General features: G+C 44.0%; 1 protein-coding gene across 8 annotated transcripts in view; it reads left to right on the top strand.

Moving 5' to 3' along the window:
• Positions 1 to 14,938, top strand: part of GATAD2B (GATA zinc finger domain containing 2B) — a 117,385-nt gene extending 102,447 nt beyond the window's left edge. For all 8 annotated transcript variants that reach the window (XM_058439268.1, XM_058439267.1, XM_032154533.2 and 5 more), the window contains 9 exons: positions 4,968 to 5,097; positions 5,777 to 5,908; positions 6,548 to 6,679; positions 7,177 to 7,347; positions 8,137 to 8,452; positions 11,312 to 11,514; positions 12,623 to 12,733; positions 12,906 to 13,023; positions 14,439 to 14,938. In XM_058439268.1, coding sequence (XP_058295251.1) covers positions 4,968 to 5,097; positions 5,777 to 5,908; positions 6,548 to 6,679; positions 7,177 to 7,347; positions 8,137 to 8,452; positions 11,312 to 11,514; positions 12,623 to 12,733; positions 12,906 to 13,023; positions 14,439 to 14,572 — 1,447 coding nt within the window. In that variant the 3' untranslated portion in view covers positions 14,573 to 14,938. The remainder of the gene's footprint in view (positions 1 to 4,967; positions 5,098 to 5,776; positions 5,909 to 6,547; positions 6,680 to 7,176; positions 7,348 to 8,136; positions 8,453 to 11,311; positions 11,515 to 12,622; positions 12,734 to 12,905; positions 13,024 to 14,438) is intronic.
• Positions 14,939 to 15,139: the final 201 nt, after the last annotated feature.

Consider the following 15,139-nt stretch of genomic DNA (forward strand, 5'->3'; position numbering starts at 1 on the left):
GCTCCTTCTGTAGACATTTTGGTAAGATCTTATTAGTGATATTGGAATTGTATTATATTACAGGTAGATACAGTATATGTTAAAAAGTCAGACTTCCTGAAAACCCAACTTTTTTTTTTTTTTTTAGACGGAGTCTCACTCTGTTGCCGAGGCTGGAGTGCGGTGGCACGATCTTGGCTCTCTGCAACCTCTGTCTCCTGGGTTCAAGCAATTCTCCTGCCTCAGCCTCCTGAGTAGCTGGGACTACATGCTGGCTAATTTTTGTATTTTTAGTAGAGATGGGGTTTCACCATGTTGGCCAGATGGTCTCGATCTCCTGACCTTGTGATTCACCCACCTTGGCCTCCCAAAGTGCCGGGATTATAGGCATGAGCCACCACGCCCAGCCAAACCCAACGATTTTTTTAAAAATGTTATGTTGGGGTGATTTTTTAAAATCATTTAAAGAGATGGGGTGTTGCTGTGTTGCCCAGGCTGATGTGCATTGGCTGTTCACAAGCACTGTCATAGTGCACTATTTCCTCAAATTCCTGGGCTCAAGCAGTCCTCCCCACTTGGCTTCCTGAGTAGCTGGGACTATTAGGCATGGGCCGCTGTACCCAACATGGGGTGATCTTTTGAAACAATCCTCTGGAAGCGTGGGACTCCAGATATACTGACAGCTATTTCCACTTAGCCCCAAGATGTATAAGAATGAACAAAGCTGCCGGGCACGGTGGCTCACGCCTGTAATCTCAGCACTTTGGGAGGCCGAGGCGGGAGGATCATCTGAGGTCAGGAGTTCGAGACCAGCCTGGCCAACATGGTGAAACCCTGTCTCTACTAAAAATACAAAAATTAGCCAGGCGTGGTGGCGGGTGCCTACTTAGAAGGCTGAGGCAGGAGAATTGCTTGAACCCAGGAGGCGGAGTTGTAGCAAGCAGAGATTGCACCACTGCATTCCAGCCTGGGCGACAGACCAAGACCCTGTCTCCAAAACAAACAAACAAACAAAAAAACCCCGATAGATTCCCAGCAAGGAGAACCGTAGTTTCTTTGATAGTGATAAAAAGAGGAAAGGGCTGGGTGCAGTGGTGCATGCCTGTATTCCCAGCACTTTGGGAGGCCAAAGTGGGAGGATTGCTTGAGTGCAAGAATTTGAGATCTGTCTGGGCAACATAGTGGTACTTCATCTCTACCAAGAAAAAATGAAAGAATTTGAAAGCAGAAGGCAAGAGAAGTTCTTAACATAATAGCCATGTCATAATAGCCTAAATATCTTATTTTACCATCAGTTGGGCAAGTTACGATACCTGTGAAATAAGGTATGTATGAAACCAACACTACTAATGTTTTAGGATTCTAGAGAGACACAGCAGTTCTCTGCTTAGTTGTTTTTACTACTGGGATAAGGATTAGGAGCTTTATAGCTTCTGAGAATATGCCAGACTAAGTCACAAGTGATGTCACAGCAAGTGGGGCTTTTAATAATATCTCTCTAATAGGTAGGAGTTCATACTTAACTACCCCAAATATTGTAAATTATATATATGTTTAGGAAAAGAGCAAAATAATTTCTCTCTTAGAATGTTTAACAAATGAGGCCAGAATCCTAGCTCATTAGTTTTTGAAAATTGAGGAATGAGGCAGGGCATGGTGGCTCACGCCTGTAATCTCAGCACTTTGGGAGGCCAAGGCAGGAGAATCACTTGAGCCTAGAAGTTTAAGACCAGCCTTAGTAACATAGGGGGACCCCTTCTCTACAAAAAATTTAAAAATTAGCTACTCAGGAGGCTGAGGTAGGAGGATCTCTTGGGCCTAGGAGATTGAGACTGCAGTGAGCCACGAATGATTGCACCACTGCACTCCAGCCTGGGTGACAGAGTGAGACCCTGTCTCAAAAAACAAAAGAAAAAATAAATAAATACAAGAAAAGAGGCTGGACGCGGTGGCTCGTGCCTGAAATCCCAGCTCTTTGGGAGGCTGAGGCGGGCGGATCACGAGGTGAGGAGTTTGAGACCAGTCTGGCCAACATAGTGAAACCCTGTCTCTACTATAAATACAAAAAATTAGCCGGGTGTGATGGCGGGCACATGTAATCCCAGCAACTCGGGAGGCAGGAGAATCACTTAAACCTGAGAGGAGGTTGCAGTGAGCCGAGATTGCACCATTGCCCTCCAGCCCTGGTGACAGCGCAAGACTCCGACTCAAAAAAAGAGAGAGACTTTGGCTTTGCCTTATCTGTGCTATCTACCTAATACCGGTGTGTTTATATCTGGCAATAAGATAATCATTTAAAGTTGTTCTCAGCTATAACTTCCTGATAGATGGCATACAGTTCCCAAATCTCCATCCAGTAATGTCTCTGTTTGTCTTGGTACTGGGCAGTTCCTAAGCAGTAAGTGGCACTCATTTGAGCAAGGAAGAATTCCTTACCTTAGAAATAATCTGTAATGTATATATGCAGCCAGGACCAGAATAGAAAGAGCTTCTGAATGAAAAGTCTTCCAGATTCCAAAATTACCCATGTTTTATTTTTTATTTATTTTTAATTTTTTTGAGACAGAGTCTTGCTTTGTCACCCAGGCTGGAGTGTAGTGGTGCAATCTCGGCTCATTGCAACCTCCGGCTCCCAGGTTCATGTGATTCTTGTGCTTCAGCCTCCTGAGTAGCTGGGATTACGTACTACCATGCCCGGCTAATTTTTGTATTTTTAGTAGAGACAGGGTTTCTCCATGTTGGCCAGGCTGGTCTCAAACTTTTGGCCTCAAGTGATCTGCGCACCCGAAATGACCCATGTTAATCATAGAGGGGGAGTATAAAGGAATATAGAAATGAGAAGTAAATCACACTTTAAAAATTAATTCAGGCCAGGCACAGTCGCTCACGCCTGTAATCCCAACACTTTGAGAGGCCAAGGCAGGTGGATCACAAGGTCAGGAGTTTGAGACCAGCCTGGGCAAAACGGTGAAACCCTGTCTCTACTAAAAATACAAAAAAAAAATTAGCCAGGCGCAGTGCCGGGTACCTGTAATCCCAGCTACTCGGGAGGCTGAGGCAGGAGAATCACTTGAACCCAGGAGACGGAGGTTCCAGTGAGCCGAGATCGCGCCATTGCACTCCAGCCTGGGCGACAGCCAGACTCCATCTCAAAAAAAAGAATGCAGACACTTTATTCAGGCCTGTTACTCCTCATATTTGGGGTTGGAGAATGAAAGGCTCTTTTCTCCCTCTAGTGGCTTCTTTTTCTGTATTTCTACCTTCTCAGCTTGCTGTGTCTGTGGCCAGCAATCTATACAAATTTAATAGTTCACAAGATAGTCATTCTTATCTTTCTATTCCCCTATTCTATTTCGTTACCTAAGTTTGGTTGATTTTAGCAACTCAGATTTACCCTGTTGAGAAATTGAATGCTTATTCCAGTGATCGGGGTGCCCTGTTCAAAAGGTATCCATGTCCTGGCTGGGCATGGTGGCTCACACCTGTAATTCCAACACTTTGGGTGGCTGAGGCAGCAGGATCACTTGAACCCAGAAATTCAAGACTAGCCTGGGCAGCATAGCAAGAGCCCCACCCCTTACAAAATTCAAAAATTAGCCAGGCACAATGGTGTGCACCTGTAGTCCCAGCTACTCAGGAGGCTGAGGTGGGGGGAATCTCTTGGGGCCAGGAGTTTGAGAATGTAGCAAGCACCACTACACTCCAGCCTGGGCAATAGCGTGAGACCCTGTCTCAAAACAAAACAAAACAAAACAAAAAAAATACCATATGCCAACAGTAACTAGGACAAGAAACCCTGAGAAGTGGACAGCTAGTGATCTGTGATCATTAACGGTTTAAGTTGATTGTTTAAGGCCAAAGGGGAGGCCGAGGCGGGAGGGTCGCTTAAGACCAGCTTGGGCAACATAGTAAGACCCTGTCTCTACAAAAAGTACAAAAATTAGCCGGGCATGGCAGCACATGCCTATAGTCCCAGTTACTCAGGAGGCTGAGGTGGGAGAATCACTTGAGCCCAGGAGGTCAAGGCTGCAGTGAGCTGTGATCGGGCCACTGGACTCCAGCCTGGGTGACAGAGTGGGACCCTGTCTCAAGAGGGAAAAAAGGACCAAAGAACAATTGCCCTTGACCTATATACTCCCAACTACACTGACAATCTCAAGGAAAGTAGGATCTGGGAATGTATCTTTGAAATCAGAGGACAATTAGAAGATACAGTCATTTGGGAACCTGAGGCAATTAGAGTTTCCGGAGTTCTTGTTACCTAGGTCTTAAGCAGTATGTGCCAATTTTTTTTATCATCTTACACAAATAAGCGTGATGCTTTTAAGGCTAACCCCAGAATGACCTAAATGAGAGTTATCTAGTAAATAGGATTAGGAGTAAGAGGAGACAGTGCGGGAGATTTAGATTTCAAAGTAATTTCTAGACTCTTTTTGAGGTAAGATGCTGGATAAAACTCTGGTAAGTAGCTGCAAGTTCAATATATTTGATTCTGGAGGTAACCCTTTTCTGTAAGGCTGTAGACAATATTCTTGGAACTGTTCCTTCAAATTATTAATACTTCCTTTTGTGTACTCTTCAGTACCTACTCTTGACAGGATAGACTATTCTTTTTTTTTTTTTGAGACGGGAGTCTCGCTTTGTTGCTCAGGCTGGAGTGCAGTGGTGCAATCTCGGCTCACTGCAACCTCCGCCTCCCAGTTTCAAGAGGTTCTCCTGCCTCAGCTTCCCGAGTAGCTGGGACTACAGGCACATGCCACCATGCGCAGCTAATTTTTTATTTTTAGTAGAGATGGGGTTTCACCATGTCGGTCAGGCTGGTCCCGAACTCCTGACCCCAGGTGATCCACCCGCCTTGGCCTCCCAAAGTGCTAGGATTACAGGAGTGAGTCACCGCACCCGGGCCCCCTTGGATTTTTAAATTCAGCATAGAAAAAGTTTTCTTAACTTTTGTTGGAAATAGCTTGTTTTTTCCTTTTCTTGTCTAGTGAGCCAGAGCGAGGAAGGCTAACTCCTTCACCAGACATCATTGTTTTGTCTGACAATGAGGCTTCCAGTCCTCGTTCCAGTTCCAGAATGGAAGAAAGACTCAAAGCAGCCAACCTAGAGATGTTTAAGGTAAAAAGAAAGAAAAATTTCTTTCTTCTTGTTATGCTCCTTCTATTTTATTTAATTCCTCAAGAGTCTTAGTTCTGTTTTTTGACTATTTACTCTTTGGATATAAATACCCATTGATGAAAACTTTATAGTAACTCTTGACTTCAAGGCCTTTTAAAAGGAACTATTAGAAGCAAGTGGAGACGATAGTTTGAAAAGCATATATGTAGGCCATTATACTCAATGTTATTTATCTTTGGAAAATGAAAACAAAAGTTCATAATTAAGTCATATAAAGTAAACTCTTGGCTGGAAGGATACCTTCTGCACTCTAACCTAAGTAAATATGAATGGATTCCTAAGTTTTTATGTATATCTAGAGGAAATGTGGCTTTAAGAGATTCAGGAACATTATTTTAAAAGAAGACAATGTTTCTCTTTAGTCATTCTTCTTTTTGCCAGAAATCTGGCTGATTAGCATTTATACGTGGTCTCTCCTTTAATTCTGTAAGCATTTCTTTGAGTACCTACTGAATGCCAGGCACTGTGCCAGACCCCAGTGATACAAAGATAATCCTATTGCCACTTCTGCTTCTTGTGGAAGATGAAGGTTTCAGAGCTAAGAAGTAAAGATTGTCTCTTGCAGGAAGGAATTCTGGGTACCTTGCTGCCATAGCTGAAAGTCTTCTTGTTTCCTTAGGGGAAAGGCATTGAGGAACGGCAGCAGCTTATTAAGCAGCTGAGGGATGAGCTACGATTGGAAGAAGCCCGACTGGTCCTGTTAAAGAAACTGAGACAGAGTCAGCTACAGAAAGAGAATGTGGTCCAGAAGGTAATGTGCCCTAGAAATAAGGGACTAAGGGAAAGGAAAGAAAAACTGGTTTGAGAGTAGGTTACCCCAGGTAGGTTCAGTTGGGTGGCTCATTTCTTCTCTGGGTCCATAGTTTTTTAGTCTGTAGTAGTAGTGATTTTTTTTTTTTTTTTTTTTTAATCTTAGGCCTTAAGAAAACCTTGACTCCCAGCCAGGCGCAGTGGCTCATGCCTGTAATCCCAGCACTTTGGGAGGCCGAGGCGGGTGGATCACGAGGTCAGGAGATCGAGACCATCCTGGCTAACGTGGTGAAACCCCGTCTCTACTAAAAATACAAAAAATTAGCCAGGCGTGGTGGCGGGCGCCTATAGTCCCAGCTACTCGGGAGGCTGAGGCAGGAGAATAGCGTGAACCCGGGAGGTGGAGCTTGCAGTGAGCCGAGATAGTGCCACTGCACTCCAGCCTGGGCGACAGAGCAAGACTCCGTCTCAAAAACAAAAAAAAACAAAAAAAAAACCTTGACTCCCTTTTTCTGGTTTTTCCTCCTGATTGACGAGAACCTCACACTGACCAGGAATTTTTAAAGTCTAGAAATGTACCAGATTTCCACCTCTGATTATTGGCCTTTTCCACAGTCTTATTTTCTCTTCCCTCTCCCAGACTCCAGTTGTACAGAATGCAGCATCTATTGTTCAGCCATCTCCTGCCCATGTGGGACAGCAGGGCCTATCTAAGCTTCCCTCCCGGCCTGGGGCCCAAGGGGTTGAACCTCAAAATTTGAGAACATTACAGGTATGTGACCCATAGTGGGATCTTAGTGTTGGAGGGCCCTGTCTAATCCTGTCTCTGTTTTTGGGCTTTTGTGAAGATTATAGAAGAACCCGGCCATGATAGAGGTGTTATTACTACTGATTGTTCTGTTGGTCCATTATGGCATGATTTAGTCTTCAGTAGAAGGATGAGTAACTTTCATCTTTCCACTGTAGTTTTTCTTGTCTAGAGAATGCTTCCAGCTTCTCTAGAGAAGGGGTAGATAGTTTTCTCTCTAACCCTATAAGATTAGATAGTTTATACTAAAAAAAGCCAAGGACTTCTCAGCCACTAATCAGGGTTTACAATGATGGTAGATTTATCCCATAGACCAGTAAATGAAATTACCAAGTCTGGCTGTGTTCCTATGTTTCTACTCAGCTATGTATTGTAGGCAGTGTTTTCCCTTTTGCATTTTATGCTGTATTATACACAGCGTACAACCTGTGGTTAGTTCTTTTCCTCTTCTTCCCCTCCAGGGTCACAGTGTCATCCGTTCAGCTACCAATACCACCCTTCCACACATGTTGATGTCTCAACGTGTTATTGCACCAAACCCAGCCCAGCTACAGGGTCAGCGGGGCCCGCCTAAGCCTGGCCTTGTACGCACCACAACACCCAACATGAATCCCGCCATCAATTACCAACCGGTAAGAGAGAGCTGAGCCCTCATGTGGAAACAGAGAAATCCTTTATTTGCTTTGCTTGTCGAAAGAGCCATAGGTTTTAAGTTTTTATACATAGATAAACTCTAGGACAAAAATGGTTATTTTGGTAGGGATTTAATTGAGAGCAGTCCCAAAAGTAAAAGCTTTGAGGAATTATATTAAAATAGTAGTGGAGGAGAGAGGTTATACAGCAGAGCAGCAGTAAGCTAAAAATCTGCCTAGAAGAGAGTGATCTAGGGAATAAGAAGCACAAGGACGTGTGACAGAAAGCAAAATCTTTATTTCTCTCTCTCGTTGTTGTTGTTGTTGTTGTTGTTGTTGTTGTTGTTGTTTTGAGATGGAGTCTCACTCTATTGCCCAGGCTAGAGTGCAATGGCATGATCTTGGCTCACTGCAACCTCTGCCTCCTGGATTCAAGGAATTTCCAGCTAATTTTTTGTAGAGACAGGGTTTCACCATGTTGGCCAGGCTGGTCTCAAACTCCTGACCTCAAGTGATCTGCCTGCCTCGGCCTCCCAAAGTGCTAAGATTACAGGCGTGAGCGTGAGCCACCACGCTTGGCCTTTATTTCTCTCTTAGCAATTTTAGCTCATGGTCATCATCATTCTCCTTTCCTATGTGTCAGAGTTCTTTTTCAATAAATAAATTGACCACCTCCTATTTTGGAGAAGCTAAGTAGTCCAAACCAGGATCAGTGTCCTCTGCCAAGAACGTAAGAATTGGTCCTTTCTCCTACATACCATGATTGACCCCATTCTCAATCTATTTCAGCAGTCAAGTTCTTCTGTTCCATGTCAGCGTACAACATCCTCTGCCATCTATATGAACCTTGCCTCTCATATCCAGCCAGGGACGGTGAACAGAGTGTCCTCGCCACTTCCTAGCCCCAGCGCCATGACTGATGCTGCCAACTCACAGGCTGCAGCCAAATTGGCTCTTCGCAAACAGCTGGAAAAGACACTTCTGGAGATCCCACCCCCTAAACCTCCTGCTCCCTTACTTCACTTCTTGCCTAGTGCAGCCAATAGCGAGTTCATCTACATGGTAGGCTTGGAAGAAGTCGTACAGAGTGTCATTGACAGCCAAGGTAAGGCTATTTCTTCTAATCAATCTATTTAAGCAAGTGGTTGCCAAGCCTGATTGACATAGGCAGAGTATCAGAGGGTACTGTACAATATTAAATAACTTCTCCTTTCTGTTACCAAACCACCTCCCTCCCTTCTTTACAGGCTGTTTGGGAGCAACATGTTAGAAGCGGAGTGTGTGTGTGTGTGTGTGTGTTTGTTTTTTGTTTGAGATGCAGTCTCGCTCTGTTGCCCAGGCTGGAGTGCAGTGGCACAATTTCAGCTCACTGCAACCTCTGCCTCCTGAGTTCAAGCAGTTCTCCTGCCTCAGCCTCCCACATAGCTGGGACTACAGACACGTGCCACCACACCCAGTTAATTTTTGTATTTTTAGTAGAGACGGGGTTTCATCATGTTGGCCAGGCTGGTCTCAACTCCTGACACATCAAGTGATCTGCCCACCTCGGCTTCCTAAAGTGCTAGGATTACAGGCATGAGCCACCGCACCCGGCTAGCCGACCAGGGCCGGCCGGCCTGCCTATCTATCTATCTGTCTGTCTGTCTGTCTGTCTGTCTGTCTGTCTGTCTATCTGTCTGTCTATCTTTCATCTTGTTTTTTTTTTTCCCTTCGGCAGGTCAGCTATCATTGAGGCTTGATATTTTTATTTGTATTTTATCTATCTTGTATGTTTTTTGTAGGACAGTAAGTTCTCACTTAACATCATCAATAGTTTCTTAGAAACTGTGACTTTAAGTGAAACAACTACAGTGAAGGGGGTTCTCAAATAACATCATTTTATTATAACATTGTTAAGAAAAAAAGATTGTTTTTGTTGTATGTTGTTTCACTTAAATCATAGTCTCTGAGAACCTGTCAACAACATTGAGGACTGACTGTATTTTGTTTAGTTCTTTTAAATGGTGGCTAGCATGATGCTTGCATAATTTGATAAATAGAACTTCTTTCGCTTTTTTCTTTTTTTTTTTTTTTTTGGTTTTGTTTTTTTTTGTTTTTTTTGAGACAGGGTCTGACCCTGTCGTCCAGGCTTGAGTGCAGTGGTGTGATCTCAGTTCTCTGCAGCCTTGACCTCCCGGGCTCAAGCCATCCTCCCATTTCAGCCTCCTGAGTAACTGGGACCACTGGTATGCACCACCATGCCAGTTTTTTTCTTTGTTGGGTTTTTTTGTTTGTTTGTTTGTTTGTTTGTTTTTTTTTGAGACAGAGTCTTACTCTGTCACCCAGGCTGGAGTACAGTGGCATGATCTTAGCTGGCTTACTACCTCTGCCTCTCGGTTTCAAGCAATTCATTTTTTTTTTTTTTTTTTTTTTGAGATGGAATCTTGCTCTGTTGCCCAGGCTAGAGAGTGCAATGGCATGATCTCAGCTCACTGCAACCTCCACCTCCTGGGTTCAAGCGATATTCCTGCCTCAGCCTCCTGAGTAGCTGAGATTGCAGGTGCCTGCCACCATGCCTGGCTAATTTTTGTGTTTTTAGTAGAGATGGGGTTTCACAATGTTGGTCAGGCTGGTCTCGAACTCCTGACCTCAGGTGATCCACCTGCCTCGGCTTCCCAAAGTGCTGTGGTTACAGGCATGAGCCACTGTGCCCGGCCCAAGCAATTCTTTTGCCTCAGCTTCCAAAGTAGCTGGAATTACAGATGTGTGCCATCACACCTAGCTAATTTTTTCTGTTTTTAGTAGAGATAGGGTTTTGCTATGTGGGCCAGGCTGGTCTCAAACTCCTGGCCTCAAGTGATCTGCCTGCCTCAGCCTCCCAAAGTGTTGGGATTACAGGTGTGAGCCACCATGCCTGGCCTGGAACTTCTATTTTTAATGTCAGTGTTTTTGCAACATTGTACTGAATTACTGTATTTAGTCTTTGACCTGTGAATGCTTACAGTTGAGAAACTAGACACACTTACATAGATAACTAAGAAAGACCACATAAAAAGCTGTAAACCAATACTAAACCATATTATAGAGTATTAACAACATACAGTCTAGACTAACCGAAGTTATTAAACTTGAATTTCTAAACATGTAGACTTCTGGGAAAGCCTGCCAGTAAAGGAAAGTGCCCAGAGGAGTCAGTATTAGCTATAAATAGATCACAAAGTGAATAATTCAGACACTGATAACTATTTAATACTATAAATGTATATGACAGGGATAAGTACAGTCTTTGGTAAGGAGATATTAAGAAGCAAAAGTATCGGTTGAGTTAGAGTCCTTTGACTTTGAATTGACACAGTATTTTCTTCTCAGTGTGATACAGTAGAAAATCAGGAAACATCCCAGCTTTATCAGTTAGAAGCTACCTTTGTTGTTGTTGTTGTTGTTGTTGTTGTTGTTGTTTGAGACTGAGTCTTGTTCTGTTGCCCAGGCTGGAGTGCACTGGCGCAATTTCGGCTCACTGCAACCTGTACCTCCCAGGTTCAAGCGATTCTCCTGCCTCAGCCTCCTGAGTAGCTGGGATTACAGGCGTGTGCCACCACACCTGCCTAATTTTTTTGTATTTTTAGTAGAGACGGGTTTTCACCATGTTGGTCAGGCTGGTCTTGAACTCTTGACCTCGTTAGCCATCTACCTCAGCCTCCCAAAGTGCTGGGATTGTAGGCGTGAGCCACCGCACCCAGCCAGAAGCTACATTTCTTCGACTTCTTTCCTCATTTGTAAATGAGGATGGTACTGTCTGAATTCCCTAAAGTGATACTGTTACAATCAGATGAAATAAAAGTATTTTGTAAATTATAGAATATCCTTTTTGTAAAGTCTCTTTCTTTAATTCAACAGAATAAACTCCTGGAAAAGATCTATTTGATTAAGAGAAGCACAGGAGATAGGAAATGTAAAGCCACTGACTATTTTTGTTGGTATCTAGGCAAAAGCTGTGCCTCACTTCTGCGGGTTGAACCCTTTGTATGTGCCCAGTGCCGCACAGATTTCACCCCTCACTGGAAGCAAGAAAAGAATGGTAAGATTCTATGTGAGCAGTGTATGACCTCCAACCAGAAGAAGGCTCTAAAAGCTGAACACACCAACCGGCTGAAAAATGCATTTGTGAAAGCCCTACAGCAGGAACAGGTAAGAATTCTGACTGCTCACTGGCCACCTATCCCAGTTTGTTTTTTCCAAAGGGTCGTGCCTTCTAGTTTGCAGGAGTGGTTCATGTGATCCCTACAGGTCCAGAGGTTCCCTTTTTGTCTCCTTATCATTCTGTCCTATTTCCATTTGAGCGAGTATTCTGATTAAGAACATGGTAAAATATAATGGCTGAGGTTAACAAAGGGACAGAAAGCTTGGGGCTCTTGGCTTTTCATAGCACTCTATTCTCATCTTCATTTTCTCCTAAAACAAATAATAGATTTTGGTGGGAGGAATTTATATTTGTACTATAAATTTCTTTGAAACAGTTATTTGCAGTGCGTGTTTGACAAGAAATGACAAAGGAAAGAGTGAATTATGAAGTAGCCCAGTAAAGAGTAGTGGTTCTAGAGTGTATGCGAACATCTCATGTAGCAGTTATAGGATGAGAATATCTTAGAGAGGGAAAAATATGTTGGGAAACTCAGATCCTTTTCTTCCTATTTCCCACTCCACCCATCAGACTCCCTTGTTTGAGTAGCATCCTGGACTTTTTGGAAGATCGGGTAGGCAGGAGTCAAAAATAAAACCCCATTTATGCTCTAGGACTGGTGATAAAAAATAAATAAAAATTTTTAGAAAGAGAAAAGAAAAAGTGATAAAATAAAACCCCAGTAATTCATCAGCCTTAATTATATCAGTTGGTTCATCACCTCCAGCCAACTTCTTAGAGCCAGCTTTCCTGGAGAAAGAGAGGAGGATCCCTTGATCAATGAAGCAAGTTAGCTGCTTATACCCAGAAATCTCAGTGTACCACCCCCACCAAACTCTTTTGCCTTTTCCATATTCCACCAACTAGCCAACAATATTAGAGGTAAGAACACCTCTAGGTTTTCTGGTTAGGAAATTGGGTGGGCCAGGTGCAGTGATTCATGCCTGTAATCCCAGCACTTTGGGGAGGCAAAGATGAGAGGATTGCTTGAGCCCAGGAGTGCAAGACCAGCCTGGGCAACAAAGTCAGATTGTGTCTCTGTTTAAAAAAAAAAAAAAAAAAAAAGGAAATTGGGTGCTGTCCTGCTCAACCACCTGATCTGATGACTCCCAACAGGAAATTGAACAGCGATTACAGCAGCAGGCAGCCCTCTCCCCCACTACGGCTCCAGCTGTGTCCAGTGTCAGTAAACAAGAGACCATCATGAGACATCATACGCTTCGGCAGGTAAGGAACTTTTGCCTGATCCTGATTTCTTTAGAAGATTTATCAGCCATTTATCACAATTTGTCCTTTCTATTGTGGGAAATCATAGTCGTCTTCTGTACTCCCTTATCTTTGCCCTCACTTAACATTCTATCATAGCAAAGTTGTATCCACTGTCTCCTCATCATTGCAGGCTCCACAGCCCCAGAGCAGCCTCCAGCGTGGCATACCCACATCTGCCCGCTCCATGCTTTCAAACTTTGCACAGGCACCCCAGTTGTCTGTGCCAGGTGGCCTCCTTGGTATGCCAGGTAAGAAGGATTAATCTGAAAATGTTTCTCATGGGTCAACTGTTAGTATACAGTTCTGTAGCAGCCCCTTTAGGGGAATTGCTCCTTCCTTTACTTTCTGTTCTTTCTTTAGGGCATACACCCTCACTCTTCTGTTATTCAGCAAATGTTTGCTAAATTCATATTAAGTGCCACCCACAGTGCACTAGGGTTTTGGTAGTGAAAATGACCCAGATCCTACCATTATAAATTTAACTTTTAATATCCCTTCAGTAGACATGTGGTTATTGATCTCTTTTGGCCAGGACAGCAGGGTTAACTGTTCTGTTTGAATGATCCACGGATGCTTCTCCACAATCTGCAGCCTCAAAATCAAAGCTGATTTAATGGTTCTATCTCTCTGTCTTATTCATCTTCCTCTCACCACTGTTTCACTTGTCTCTCCTATACCATCAGAGGCGTGTTCATTATTCTTGGTAGGACCGAAATTTCAGGAAGTCCCCTTTTCCTAAAGCTTAGGAATATGAGTGGGGATTGAAATAAAGTTGCTGTGCAGGGCGCGGTGGCTCACACCTGTAATCCCAGCGCTTTGAGAGGCCGGGCAGGCGGATCACGAGATCAGGAGTTCAAGACCAGCCTGGCCAACATGGTGAAACCCTGTCTCTACTAAAAATACAAAAAATTGGCTGGGTGTGGTGGCTTATGCCTGTAATCCCAGCACTTTGGGAGGCCAAAGCAAGTGGATCACCTGAGGCCAGGAGTTCGAGACCACCCTGGCCAGCGTGATGAAACCCACTGAAAATACAAAAAATTAGCCCGGTGTGGTGGCGGGTGCCTGTAATCCCAGCTACTCAGGAGGCTGAGGCAGGAGAATCGCTTGAACTTGGGAGGTGGAGGTTGCAGTGAGCTGAGATTGCGCCACTGCACTCCAGCCTGGGCAACAAGAGCGAAATTCTGTCTCAAATAAATAAACAACCAAACAAAATTAATTGGCTGGGTGCAGTGGGTCATGCCTGTAATCCCAGCACTTTGGGAGGCTGAGGCCATTGGATCATTTGAGGTCAGGAGTTCAAGACTAGCCTGGCCAACATGGTGAAACCCCATCTCTACTAAAAATACAAAAAATAGCCGGGCAATAGTGGCACACACCTATAATTCCAGCTACTCTGGAGGCTGAGGCAGGAGAATTGCTTGAGTCTGGGAGGCAGAGGTGAGCCAAGATCACACCACTGCACTCCAGCCTGGGTGACAGAACGAGACTGCGTCTCAAAAAAGAAAAAGAAAATTGCTGTTGAAATAAAGCTAACCAAGTGTGGCCAGATACTGGTAAATTCTGCTTCCTTTCCATCTCCAACTCTGCAGCCCGAGGATAGAGTGGAAGGGAATGTTATTTCCTCTTTTAATACCTGCCCTCCACTTTTGTCTCCTGGGTCCAGGTGTCAACATTGCATACTTGAATACTGGCATCGGAGGACACAAAGGCCCCAGTTTGGCAGACCGACAGCGTGAATACCTTTTAGACATGATCCCTCCCCGGTCTATATCGCAGTCCATCAGTGGACAGAAATAACGCCTGTTCCACTTGTACTGCCCCATCCTTGAATCCTTTATCCCTTTCCTCTTTCATTCCCCCAACTTCTGTCGCATGCAGTGCCTGTACTGGTGCCTACCATACACGGAAAGCAAAACAGAAAAACAGAAGACAAAAAATAGAAATCAGCAAGAAAACACACGCCCTGCCCTGCCATCTCCCCTTTATTTCACACTGCTGCGATCTGTTCTTCTGCCGCTCTGTCTTCTCTCTTCAATTTTCTTTAACAGTGAGGTGGATCTTTACCTCTGATAGAGGTCAGAATGAGGTCCTGGGGAGAATCTAAGCCCTCCGATGTGTGTTTCTAAAGTTGTTTTATGCTATAATTATTACCATTTTTAATGATGTTGTGTGTCCTCCCTTTGTTCAGTGGACGGTTAAACCTTCCCCCACTCAACCAATCTTTTTCTTTTTCCTTTTCTTCCTTTTTTTTTTTTTTTTTTTGTAAACACAAATGACATTCAGTTCAGTGATACAAGCACTGCAGATTGCAGTAGGGGTCCCAGCTGCCAAGTAGGACATGACTAGGAGTGTTAAGGGCAGAAG

This window comes from Hylobates moloch, unplaced genomic scaffold (genome assembly GCF_009828535.3).
Source record: "Hylobates moloch isolate HMO894 unplaced genomic scaffold, HMol_V3 SCAFFOLD_5, whole genome shotgun sequence".
NCBI classification, from domain to species: domain Eukaryota; kingdom Metazoa; phylum Chordata; class Mammalia; order Primates; family Hylobatidae; genus Hylobates; species Hylobates moloch.